Source organism: Zootoca vivipara, chromosome 8 (assembly GCF_963506605.1).
Source record: "Zootoca vivipara chromosome 8, rZooViv1.1, whole genome shotgun sequence".
Lineage (NCBI taxonomy): Eukaryota > Metazoa > Chordata > Lepidosauria > Squamata > Lacertidae > Zootoca > Zootoca vivipara.
This window is the reverse complement of record NC_083283.1, coordinates 47,359,527-47,372,575: the sequence shown is the minus strand read 5'-3', so window position 1 is coordinate 47,372,575 and position 13,049 is coordinate 47,359,527. Positions and strand designations below refer to the sequence as shown.

At 42.5% G+C, this 13,049-nt stretch overlaps 1 protein-coding gene across 2 annotated transcripts in view; it reads right to left on the bottom strand.

Annotated features, from left to right (window-relative positions):
* ARHGAP28 (Rho GTPase activating protein 28) overlaps positions 1 to 12,627 on the bottom strand; it is a 66,443-nt gene extending 53,816 nt beyond the window's left edge. For both annotated transcript variants that reach the window (XM_060277899.1, XM_035125452.2), the window contains exon 1: positions 12,356 to 12,627. In XM_060277899.1, coding sequence (XP_060133882.1) covers positions 12,356 to 12,468 — 113 coding nt within the window. In that variant the 5' untranslated portion in view covers positions 12,469 to 12,627. The remainder of the gene's footprint in view (positions 1 to 12,355) is intronic.
* Positions 12,628 to 13,049: the final 422 nt, after the last annotated feature.

The following is a 13,049-nucleotide window of genomic DNA, read 5'->3' as shown; positions in this document are numbered from 1 at the left end:
GCCGTCGCTGTCGGCGAGGAAGAAGGCATTTCCCAGTCCTGCATCCTCCTCAGAAACCCAGGAAGCAGCAAAATTAAGAGAGGGGGGGGGGAATAAATAACTAAATAATAAATCAGAGAAAGAAATAGAATTATCTTTTCCTCCCCCTCCCCTCACTCCAGGCTCCCAGGGAGGGCGAAGGAGAAGGGCGGGCTCCTTCGGCTGGGTGAGTGAGCGATGGATCGATACCTCTTGTTCGATATGGGGGGGGGGAGAGGAGAAGGTGCACGTCCCCGTGGGGTCGGAGACGGGGCCAAAACAGCGGTGGCGGCGGTCCTGAGGGGGAAAGGGGAGAGAGAGAAAGGCGGGAAGAAGGAGCTTCTGCAGTGTGAGGGCGGAAATGGGCCCTGGCCTGCCGCAGGGTAGGTGGTTTGGCGGCAAGGTCCAGCTTGTGGCGGCGGCGGGAGCGGGCGTGGGTCCTGGCCTGCCTTGGGGTTGTTGCTTTGGAGGCGAGATCCTGCTTCAAGCGGCTGCGGCAGCAAAGGGTGCGGTTTGTGGGGATGGCAAGGGGGGTTGTTTAGTGTTTGTGGGGGTGGCAAGGGGGTGTGGGTTGGCTAGTGGGGTGTTTGCAGCTTTTGTTGTACTCAGCGTATCTCCCATCATCTGGTTTTGAGGGGTAACAGCCGTTTTGGAGGTTATAGCATGTCGGGGGGGGGGGTGACGTAGTCCTGCCCTCAAACACGCAGCTTCTGTCTATTGGATGATGTTGGAGTCTTCAGACCTTCTGCTGGTGATGTCTAATTTGGGCGCCACTTTTCTGTGTGTTTAATCATTATTTTAGGTGTGAAAGGTGTCGTTTTTTTGACAATTTTTTTATGCTAGATCCCTCCCTGATGGGCAAGGTACGCTTTGTCCTAAATTGATGCAATTTGGTTCAGCGGTTACAGTGAAAGGCTGGGACATCCGTGCACACAATGCCTACATTTATATATATATATAGATAATACAACAAATATCGTCTTAATTGTGATATATTCTTGCAGCTATTGAAGAATGGGAAAGAGGGAGAATGGAGGAATGGCAGCAAGACATAGCTGACTGCCTCTAGACAGTGTGTCAGGGCAGAATGAGAGGGGAAAGGACTGCAGTTCCTAGTCCAATCTGAAATCTCTAGGTAGGACTGAGACTCCACTCTGGAATCCTGGAGAGTGTTTAGCAGTCTGTGTAGACAGTACAGAACTAGATGGACACAGCATAAGGGAGCTTCCTATGTTCCAAATAAGGTTAAATGAGGGCAAATGAAAGATCGGCAAATAGGAAATCTGCCAATAGAGTAAATGGGAGGGAAATTTTACCTGTAGTTTTCTGAGACAACTGGAAGAGGGGGGCATCCTTAGCAGTAGATTAGTTTCAAAGCTTCAACCCCCATTTTAAAACCTTGTATGTCATTGAGCATTCCATAGTGAGTGGTATGAGTGAAGGGTAGGGGCGGGAGCAATATAGATCCTCATTAGGGATAATACCAGGGTTATGAGATGAGGAGGGCAAAGTAATGCATGAACAGGCACTTCATGTTGCATTTCAATAACAACTTTGTTCTGGCAGCTTCATGCTGGAGTCCCTATCCCACCCCCCACCACACACACAATCTCCTCTCTCTCTCTCTCTCTTTCCTTAAAATATAGATCCTTTCTTGTGCCACCATTTAAATCAATGGGTTCTAACAAGCTGTTACTAACACCAAGAAGAAACATATACATTACTCCATTTTGTTCGGTTTCTTTTGCAGAAAATATTAAGAGTTCCACATGTGATACATTATTTTTTCTTTTATAAATGCTGGAGCTTCAAACATGTTTTTACATATATGCCATATATTCTGTGAATCAGCAGGAAGACAGATGGAAGCTAATAGTTTCACAGGTTTCCTGTGTGAGTGTATGTGTGTACAGTATAGATGTCCTGGCTTAAGTCTTCAGATATACAGTCGTACCTCGGAAGTCAAATGGAATCCGTTCTGGAAGTCCGTTCAACTTCCAAAATGTTCGAAAAACAATTCCCGGCTTCTGATTGGCTGGAGGAAGCTCCTGCAGCCAATCAGAAGCCTCAGAAGCCCCATAAGACATTTTGGTTCCAAAAGAACGTTCACGAACCAGAACAATCACTTCCAGGTTTGCGGCGTTCAGGAGACAAAACGTCCGAGTTCCAGGGTGTTCAGGGTCCAAGGTATGACTGTATTCTGTTCTGCCAGTAGTTGTAAGTGAAAGGAAGCATGAGGGGGCCTTTAAGCATCATTGCCCATCATTGGCTCCTGTCATGCTTGCCTAGTAGTAACTGTAGCAACATGCCAGACATTTTGGTCCAGCTGCTATATTATTTTTTTTACAGTGCCCCCAATACAGCATTGTTCTGAGGCATGGTAGGAAAATTAAATATCAGGCTAGGAAAAATGAAAACACCTAAAAGGACCCCCAAGGCAGGAGATGGCGATAGGCCCTGTTGGAACACTGGAACCCCAGCAGCTGTCCAAGGTGCTGAAGCTCACCCTGAAACCATGTCCATTTCATGGACAAAACCAACAAATGGAAGCACATATCCAAGAAATAAAATAAGTTACACAAAAGAAATTGCTTTAAGATAATGCTTGGAATTATATTCAACAACTGGAGAAAATTCCATTCACACACCTCAGTGTAAACAGACGGCATGAAAATGTTCCAATAAAATATAGTTTTGAGCTACTGTTTGAACTCCATTTTCAACTGTAAGCATGGGTGCAGTTATTACACAAAGAACACAGTAGCAACATGGGCAATAGCATCAAAGGGAAGCACATATCCAGCAAATAAAAAAAAGTTACACATGAACAAAGCAAAGCAGGAGGTATTGTCCAAGAATATGCTGAAAAGTATTCAGTCATAATTTTTTAAAAAGAAAAAAAGCCCAGCGGATTCACTAAGAAAGAGAAATGATGTTTATTTGCACTTAAATGCCATAGCTGGTTTTCCCAAAGAAGGTACCAAATAATAGCATATACAGAAAATTTTCCTTCAGATAACTTTATATTCACTAGATTTGATGAGTTTCCTTAAAGAGGAAACTTCCTGTAGCTTTTCTCTCTCTAAAAAAAATAGATATATCAGTAATTAAAATAGTATATTATTTCCTTCCCGCATACTTGTTTTTGGAGCTCTAAACAGTTGTTCAGTGAAGATTTGGAAAGATGAACAAAGTAAATGCAGGCAGCGAATAAAGTAAATTATTGAAAAGAAAAGCCCCAGCAAAGAAAAGCTGAAAAGTGAAAAGTAAAGTCAATTACAATCTAGAGGTCACCATTGCACCATTTTCCTGCCTGTTACCCATTAGCCTCACTTTCTGGTTCCTTGAATTGTCACTGCTAATTTCCAGGTATACTTTATATGGCACAGAGGGGAATAAAAGGAACAGGAGCATATAACATAGAAAAGCCACTATCTAAAACGAATTTATTAAACATTTCAATTATTGAACTTCATTCACTGTATCATCCTGGTAGCCTGCTGGTTACCAATGGCAAAACAGAAAAGCTTCAAAGGACTGATCTTGGGCCATGTTCAAGGTCTTGTTCTTGTTCATATAAAGCCCTGAGCAACTCAGGACCAGGCTACCTGAAATACCACCTGCCCCAGTATAGACCTAAGATCTCTGAGAAATAGGGTGATGACCCCCAAAATAGCATTTTCTAATATTGTCCCTGTACTATAAAATGTTGTCCTTCTGCCATACAGTTGCTTCAGACAACCTGTAAAGAGATACATTTCTGTCTATGCTTTCCTTGACCCAGAATAATGGACCCTGTTCTTTCTTTCTTTCTTTCTTTCTTTCTTTCTTTCTTTCTTTCTTTCTTTCTTTCTTTCTTTCTTTCTTTCTTTCTTTCTTTCTTTCCCTGAACCCACTACTATTTCCTTTTCTTTTCCAGCCAGCTTTAAGCATCATTTAATCAGTGTGCCATAAGTGACATAGCTAAAATGAATGGATGGCAGCTGGCCAAATGTTCAACTGACAAGCTGATCAAAAAGACAGTGCCAGATGTTTTCCATAAGTTCTGCATATGAAAGCACCAGGGAAATCAGCAGGGGCACCATAGTAAAGAAATCAGAGAAGCCAACTCTAGTTTCAACCATAACATGAAATTCTATGAAGACTATAAATACTGCATTCCTTAGTGAAGGTCTCAAAGGACATGTTGTAGATGTTTCTAAAGCCTACAGGAAAAAGTGAGTCTACTATTGTCTGCCTATTTATAAGCATTACCTCCTGAATGGTTTAATAATAATTTGTAGAGAGATGTTTAAATGGGTTTTAAAATTCCAGTTAAGAAGCTGTTTAAAATTCCAGTCTGTGAAATAAGTCATATGCTGTTCTTCCCTACCCCTAAAAAAATACAGCCTTTCACGTTTTTCCTAGGCTACAGCTTATTTTACATGGGCAACCGAATTAAGCCAAATTCTATTTTAGAATTTTGATGCACTCTAAAAGTTAAGATTTCAACAACAACTACTCAATGTCTATGAAAACTTTGGGATCTTTTAAAAGATGTTATTGAAAGAAGGGTTGTGTGTGTGTGTGTATTCCTGTCCCCTGAGAAAGTTTATTGTACCCTGAGATAAACATCAAAAATAGTTATGATTGTTTACACTGCACCTTGACAGAAGGGGTTTGACATCATTTGTATATAAATGTGAACTGCAGGGCCTGCTCATTCAGGATTATGGAGAAAGCTAGAGAGTTCCAGAAAAACGTCTACTTCTGCTTCATTGACTATGCAAAAGCCTTTGACTGTGTCGACCACAGCAAACTATGGCAAGTTCTTAAAGAAATGGGAGTGCCTGATCACCTCATCTGTCTCCTGAGAAATCTCTATGTGGGACAAGAAGCTACAGTTAGAACTGGATATGGAACAACTGATTGGTTCAAAATTGGGAAAGGAGTACGACAAGGTTGTATATTGTCTCCCTGCTTATTTAACTTATATGCAGAATTCATCATGCGAAAGGCTGGACTAGATGAATCCCAAGCCGGAATTAAGATTGCTGGAAGAAATATCAACAACCTCAGATATGCAGATGACACAACCTTGATGGCAGAAAGCGAGGAGGAACTAAAGAACCTTTTAATGAGGGTGAAAGAGGAGAGCGCAAAATATGGTCTGAAGCTCAACATCAAAAAAACCAAGATCATGGCCACTGGTCCCATCACCTCCTGGCAAATAGAAGGGGAAGAAATGGAGGCAGTGAGAGATTTTACTTTCTTGGGCTCCTTGATCACTGCATATGGTGACAGCAGTCACGAAATTAAAAGACGCCTGCTTCTTGGGAGAAAAGCAATGACAAACCTAGACAGCATCTTAAAAAGCAGAGACATCACCTTGCCGACAAAGGTCCGTATAGTTAAAGCTATGGTTTTCCCAGTAGTGATGTATGGAAGCGAGAGCTGGACCATAAAGAAGGCTGATCGCCGAAGAATTGATGCTTTTGAATTATGGTGCTGGAGGAGACTCTTGAGAGTCCCATGGACTGCTAGAAGATCAAACCTATCCATTCTTAAGGAAATCAGCCCTGAGTGCTCCCTGGAAGGACAGATCGTGAAGCTGAGGCTCCAATACTTTGGCCACCTCATGAGAAGAGAAGAATCCTTGGAAAAGACCCTGATGTTGGGAAAGATTGAGGGCACTAGGAGAAGGGGACGACAGAGGACAAGATGGCTGGACAGTGTTCTCGAAGCTACGAACATGAGTTTGACCAAACTGCGGGAGGCAGTGCAAGACAGGAGTGCCTGGCGTGCTCTGGTCCATGGGGTCACGAAGAGTCGGACACGACTAAACAACAACAGTATATAAATGTGAACTGCAGGGCGTGCTCATTCAGATCTGCCAAACAATCAGACCAAGATTATAGTGACCATGGAGTGCTGCTATACTTTCTCCACATCAGTGAGGTAGGCAGGTATAGAGGATTGGTAGTTTATGACACAGTGGTTTCTAAACTATTTTGCACCAACGCATTATGAAGTAATATAACAATTTGCTTAGGATACAATTTTTTAAAAATGGTGAAAATTTCACAGTTGCTTCGAAGGTCCATGGAACAGTGCCACAAATGTATTGGTGAATTACTGCTTTACCTATCAAAAAAGAGTTGATGAGAACTGAAGCAGAAGCACACATTTGGTACTGCAGGTGCCAATTTCGACTCTGCCACTGGTGTTGTTTCTGCTAAGAATAGACATAGTTGAAAAGTGCAGTAACACTAAACTGATATGTCTGATACCTGAAACACTCAACAGGAACCATTGCAATCGGTATTTTATCTCTAAGATTCTTTACTTATGAGATATTAATCTGGGTCAGATGCAGTATTCCAACAAACTATAAGAATTAGAGATGGACATGAGCTCCTCTTCTCTCCCTTTCCTTCCTCCTCTTGGACATTCAGCTATAGAAAAGGCTTCCTGGTTTGTTAAATTACAACTTCCCTGTGATATCCAAAATGGGACACTGTGATTTAAGTGCTTCCTGGTTTGGATTCCTAACTTGTGAAGAGTACTTTAAATCACACCTGTTAGTTTCCTCTGCAGCTGGGCATACAAAAGGAGAATGGGAACGCTTGAGCTCATTCTCATTTGCATTCCAACAAACCACGGTTTCTTGGATTGGGAATGGCATGTCTGAACCATGTCACTATGGAGGCTTACTTCACCTTTTGGAAAATGATACTCAGCAAGTGTGTAAAACAATGTAAAAAGGAATGTGCATGTGTGCTACAGTTGACTTCCAAAATTGGTTCCTGGAGACTAGTCTTCTGTAAGTAAATAACCTAGGATGAAGATAAATGCATTTGGGATTAACCTCTGCTGAAACATACATGTTTCCTTTTCAATTAGATTAATGACCTCAATTGGAGTAAAAAAGAAACCCTGCCAGTATCTTGCCTTTATGAGAAACAGTAAGAAAATGTAAATAAGTCAGCAATGAATTATGCATCTAATCATTGGTACTGTATATGAAACATAGCAAATAAAACAATGACGCTAACATTCTCTAGAGTACACTGAAAAATAAACCTAACTGTAAAGCAATCCAGATATGTTTTTTTCAGTCCTAGAAAGCTTTTAAGAATTTTAAGACATTCTCCTAGTTTAAACCAGAAAGCAGATGGAGCAAAACGTTCAGCAGAACAAACTTCACAGAACAATAATGGAATGGAAAAAATCCCTACCTTTAAAAAAAAATTAAATTCCATGTTTATTCCATGTGGGTGAGTAGCTCTTGTGTCCAAGAAATTGGTCAGTTGTCTACCATGGATGGGGTTGCAGTTCCTTTGAAGGAGACGGTTCACAGTTGCGCAGGATGGTGCTTCTGGATCCAGTTCTGTCACTGGAGGCTCAAGTAGCCTCAGTGGCTAGATGTGCCTCTTACCAACTGCAACTGGTTTGACAGCTATGACCATTCCTGAACCAGGAAAGCCTTACCACAGTAGTTCATGTGTTGGTAACTTCAAGACTGGATTATTGCAAAGTACTCTATGTAGTGCTTCCCTCATGCTTGATATGGAAGCTGCAGTTGCTGCAGAATACTGCGGCACAATTGCTGACAGGAATGAGGCCTTGTCAGCATATAACACCTGTGCTCAGAGATTTGCACTGATTGCCCATTTGCTACTGGGCCAAGTTCAAGGTGAATATAAAGCTATTAGAATATAAAGCCCTTAACGACTTAGGACCATACCCCACATGTGTCCACTCAGATGCTTTGTTCAGTGAAATTGGTACTACTACAGGTGCCACATAATACCTGTTTCACATAGAAGCAAGAACTCAATCATTTAGAGTGGCAAAACATGCACTTTGGAACTATTGAGATCAAGCAGGCATCTGCTAAAAACATTATTGTTTGGACAAGCCTACCCATATGCTTAGAAAGCTGAGATAATTTCAATCAGTTTTAGTATTTTAACTTCGTTTACAGCTTTAGACTGTGTGTGTGTGTGTGTTGGTGTGTGAAGTATCCCCATGAGGTCTGTCAATACTATGTTAAAACTAAAATTTGCTGTTCATTTTTTTAGCTTTTTAATGAAAGCAAGAAACTGAATTTATAAATTTAAATTCTTCATTTCTACACTTTAAAAATGTACTAAATAATACCATATACTTAAGTCATTTTGGGTACAAATAACAAATTATTCAACTAATTTTATATGCATGTTTCATCTGCAAAATCAAAGTGGTCAAAGTAGAATGAGACTCCAAGGTGCAATTATTAAACATAAGAAAAACTGTAGGTTTTTTATTTTTTGTTTTAAAAATATCTTTAGCTACAGAAAACCCATTTCCAGATTGCTGTCTTAATGAACCCAAACTGAACACACTGTACTAACTGGAGTCAGAGAACGGAGAATAATTATGACAACAATACTTACTATAAAGAAATTGAAGAAGGAAAAAGGGCATGGATTCAAACACAGACTTTTCTGTCCTTTGTTAAAACAACTAGTACATTTTCTTTCATGCATTCTGCATTCCACCGGACCACATGCTGAGGTAATACAACCTCTTTCCACAGCAAGCTTTGGAAACACAGATGGAGTTTCTGACTGCCCATATGGCAAAAACCACTTACTGCAACCAGACAGCTGCAGGAAGTGGGCAACTTCACTGGGGGAGGGGTGTGTGTGTGTGTGTGTGTGTGTAAAACATTACAGGGGCTTAAGAAACTTGCTGTTCATATGTATATCCTATAAAGTAGCTTAAAGTTTTCATTTATATTTCTAAATAGTAGTTCTTATTTGTATTCTTTCCTGGCACAACTTCAGAGTTTGTAACTCAAGCTAGTTTATAAACTAGAAGCAATATGAATTGACACCACATATAACTCTTTTGTTTGAGTAACAGAAATGTTGTATCTTAAAATTTATTGGGTCCATTCTGTGAATGGACGGGCTCCTTCGATTTGTGGAAGGGGATGAGATCCATAGGAGGCTGCTACTGGAGGAATTGGTATTGCTGATTCACCTGTGGCTCCCTATCCTGCCTTCCATACTCCTCCAAAGCAACTCCAAATCTTCCATAGCAACTTTTCAGTGGGCACAAAGGTCTGCAATGTGAAGGAGAATTCAGCAAAAAAACCCAAAACCCATCTCCTCCCTTCCTCCAGTAGGAGTGTCTCATGAGTGGAGTACTGGATCCAAGCCATTTTCTTTCTGCTCCCTGATAATGAAATGATGGTTTCAGCAATAATTTAACAATGAGTCATTACTGTGTTGTTTTTATTACTAGGGATGCCAACTATGCATATCAAACATCATTTTACCTCTCCGCACTCAAAAAACAACAACTGCCAGATGGGCTAACCTTATAAAAATAATAATAACAGGTCACTAAATTAAGCATGTTTCAAGTCCCATAGTTTTCAAGTCCCATAAATCAAACCAAACACATGAACATCAGCATTAAAATATTTATCATTCTCCCCAACAAGCACTGCTAGATAACTGAACGTCAGTGCCATCTTTGCTGTGAAACTATTTAGATGACAAGTGGGCTGGATAGACTGGACTTTGACTTGGTTTCTTTAGGTCTATGGCTCTAAGGAATTAAGAGTTGATTCATTCATTTAAATCTACCAGAGGCTATATATATTTCCCTGTTATCACTCACACTAAATTATTGGGCCACTGGGCTTAGGGCTAGGGATATGGGCCTCAAATTTCCTCCTATCATTTTAATACAGTACATTTGATATCACACTAAGAAAGAAAAGAAAAAGCAATCCTACGTTGATCCCAGGGCTTCACACACTGACACTCATTCATGCAGATTTTTAAAATATTTAATTCATTTCCATCCTACCTTTCCATACAATTTGGATCCACCAAACAGCTAACACCCACAATATATTTCTGAAATCTGAGTAAATTAATACAATCACTATACAGTAATGCCAATTCCCGGGCTGCAATCCTAAACAAATATGCCATGAATGAATGCTACTAACCACAGTTGGTCTTAATTCTGAGTAAAATTGTGCTGTAAAATGAATATAAAATAGAAGACTGTTTATGGGCATGGGTATCCTATAAATATATCACTACTACTGTTCCAGATGGGCATAGCTGCCAAGTTTTCCCTTTTCTCACGAGGAAGCCTATTCAGCATAAGGGAATTTCCCTTAAAAAAAGGGAGAACTTGGCAGCTATGGATGGGGAAATGAAACAAAACAACATCCCAGAGACAACATGCCACAAGCCATTCACAAACTCCACAGAATAATTCTAATCCGTACCAAACTGCCATACATGATAGTCTCCAACCTATTTCTTCTAATTTTGGATTGGTAGACAATGACATGGTGACTGGCATGGAAATTGCTTTCAGTCCAAGATGGGAAATGTGTGGCTGTAACACCCATCATCCCTGTTAGGCTACAACACCCATCACACCTGACTACTAGCCATGCTGCCTGGGGCTGATGGGAATAGGGTCCAACAACATCTGGAGGGCCACAGCAGTTGTTGAAGGCCAAAATTCGGCACCCATCCTCCCTCTCCAGCTGTTGCGCTGCCTTCCCAAAGCCAAGCTAAACCTAGTTAGTGCTTTCCCAGCTTTGGGAAGTAGGTGGGAGGGCTCTAGGACCCTAACAGAGCCTTTGTGCCTCCTTCCCAAAGCCAGACACCTCCTTACTCAGAAAGGCAGTGCCTCAGACAGCTGCCTCATCTCAGCGCCCAGTGCATGCACACTGCTCACACAGCTCTAAATCCAGCCCTGGCCATACATTCCTTATTCATGTTTTAAATCATTTCATATAGGACTAAAACACTATCTGGCAAGTTGTTTACGAAAAGCAATTCATTGTGCATATTGTTCATTGCCACCAGGACACCTGCATGTCTTTGGTCATTTGTGGCAGTGTGGAGAAAATTGTTCAATCCACATGGGTAGGCCTCTAAACTTAAACTGACACCTGCTGATGGTTGTAATGTAGAATGTAGCATGCCCTTAGTTTGGCTACCATAATATGTACACTGGTCATTGTTAAAGTTCCTAGAATGCAGGATATGACTATTGCTTTAATAACTTAATTTTATGCATGTTAACTTTTTTCCATTTCTAAAACAGGAGAACTTCACATTTCAAGGAAAAGGCACCCCCCCAACTCTTCAGACTTCCACAAACATATCATTTGCAGACATTAGCTAAAACAGGCTGTTCTTTAGAAGAAAGGTCAGCTTCACTAAGACCAAAGGTATCACTAGAGAAGATGTTACCCAAACAATTTCCTTTATCAGCAAACTTATCTGGGACAAATGCAAGGAATGTCTGCAAGATGCACACTTAATATTGTGAAATTCCTGCTTGTGGGGATTGCTGGCCTTTGGATGAAAACTCTTGTAATGGTCATCTCTCCTGACCTTCTGTATGTGAAAAATATTTTAAATATATTAAATATCCTTGCTTCTGCTCAATCTTGTTTCTGCATTGCATGAATTATTGTGACCTATCCTTGGGATGAGATGGGTTAGGCATTTTATATACTATCGGCAGATATCTAAACTCCAAAGGGTGTGCAATAATAAAAGACCCTGCTCCAAAACAAACAAACAAACAAACAAACAAACAAATCACCTAAGCCTAGGCTGCAATCTTGTGCCCACTTTAGCTAAAAGCCCCACAGAATATTGGGCGACTAACTTCTGAGTAATGCGTAGGATTACACTGGGATAGCTCAGTCAGGAGAGCACGAGACTCTGAATCTCAGGGTCGTGAGTTCGAACCCCACGTTGGGCGAAAATTTCCTCAGGGTCCCTTCTGATTCTGTGAGTACGGTATATATAAGCTGGGGAGAAGGGAAAGCTGCTCAAGTTTGCCTATGAATCCGGCTCTGACTGTCAGCTGACTCGTCCCCTTCCTAAACGGTGCATCTCGTCAATAAGTGACCATTCGCCGCTCTCTTTCCCTCGCTGCTTCTCTGCAGGTTATCTGGACGCTCATCTAGGCTAGCAAACAAACTTGATCCGCAGCTCTCCGGAGACTTTAAACGGAAGACCTTTCGCCAACCCGTCTCCCTGCCTGCCTCCCTCCCTGCTCCCTCGACGCACGTCTGGTCAAGGGCACCGCCAAAACTGCAGCGGGAAGAGGAAGAGAGACTTCCTCGGCGCCTCATAAGAAAACGAGGAGAAAAGCAGGAACGGGAGAAGGAGCCTGTATGAGGGCGACCCGCACACGCTCTCCTGTCTGTCTGTCTCTCTCTCTCTCTCGTGCGCGCGCACAATGACTGACCTCGAGACAAAAGCTGACCAAGCCCCGCGCGCCCCTCGCCAGCTCCCCGCGCGCTTTCTTTTACCTGAGAGGCGACCTGCTGGTGGGGCTCTCCGGAGCGAAGCTGGGCTCCAGCCGGGATGGAGTGTAAGAGTGGTAGGCTGTCAGGACCACGCTGCCCGTGTCTTTTATCTCCATTATGGCAGCGGGCGCATGTCCTCCTCCTCCTCCTCTTCCTCCCCGCCCGGCGACAACTGCCTGATTCAGCCGGCGGCGGCGCGGCTCCTCGGGATCAAAGGACCCTATCACAAAAGCAGCGGCATGCTCGGGCCCTTTAAGACTTGCCCCGGCCTCCCCCTCCCCACCCTCGCCGCCGAGCGCTGCTGCCGGGCTGGCGAGACCTCGCTCGGGGCTCTTCCTCCTGGCCAAGCAGCGGAATTAGCATAGGTTCAAAAACGCCGCCCACCGCCCGCCACGCCTCCGCCCGAGGAGGACCCGCGATTCTCCTGAAGGAATCCTTCGTGGCGCAAAAGCGCAGGGAGTTGCATCTCTCCCTCGCCCCCCTCCGCTTCTTTTTAAGTTGGCTCTCAAAATACAAACTCAGAAGAACTAGTCCTTGTGCCAAAGCAAGGAAGGCAAAACAAATATCATCGTTCCGCAGGGCAGAAACTAGGCTTTCTGTCACCCGGGTCAAAGACCCTGTTTGGCACATATGTACACGGATGCGTTTTAGCGTACATACACATACATATATACAAACAAACGCACGTTACGCACCT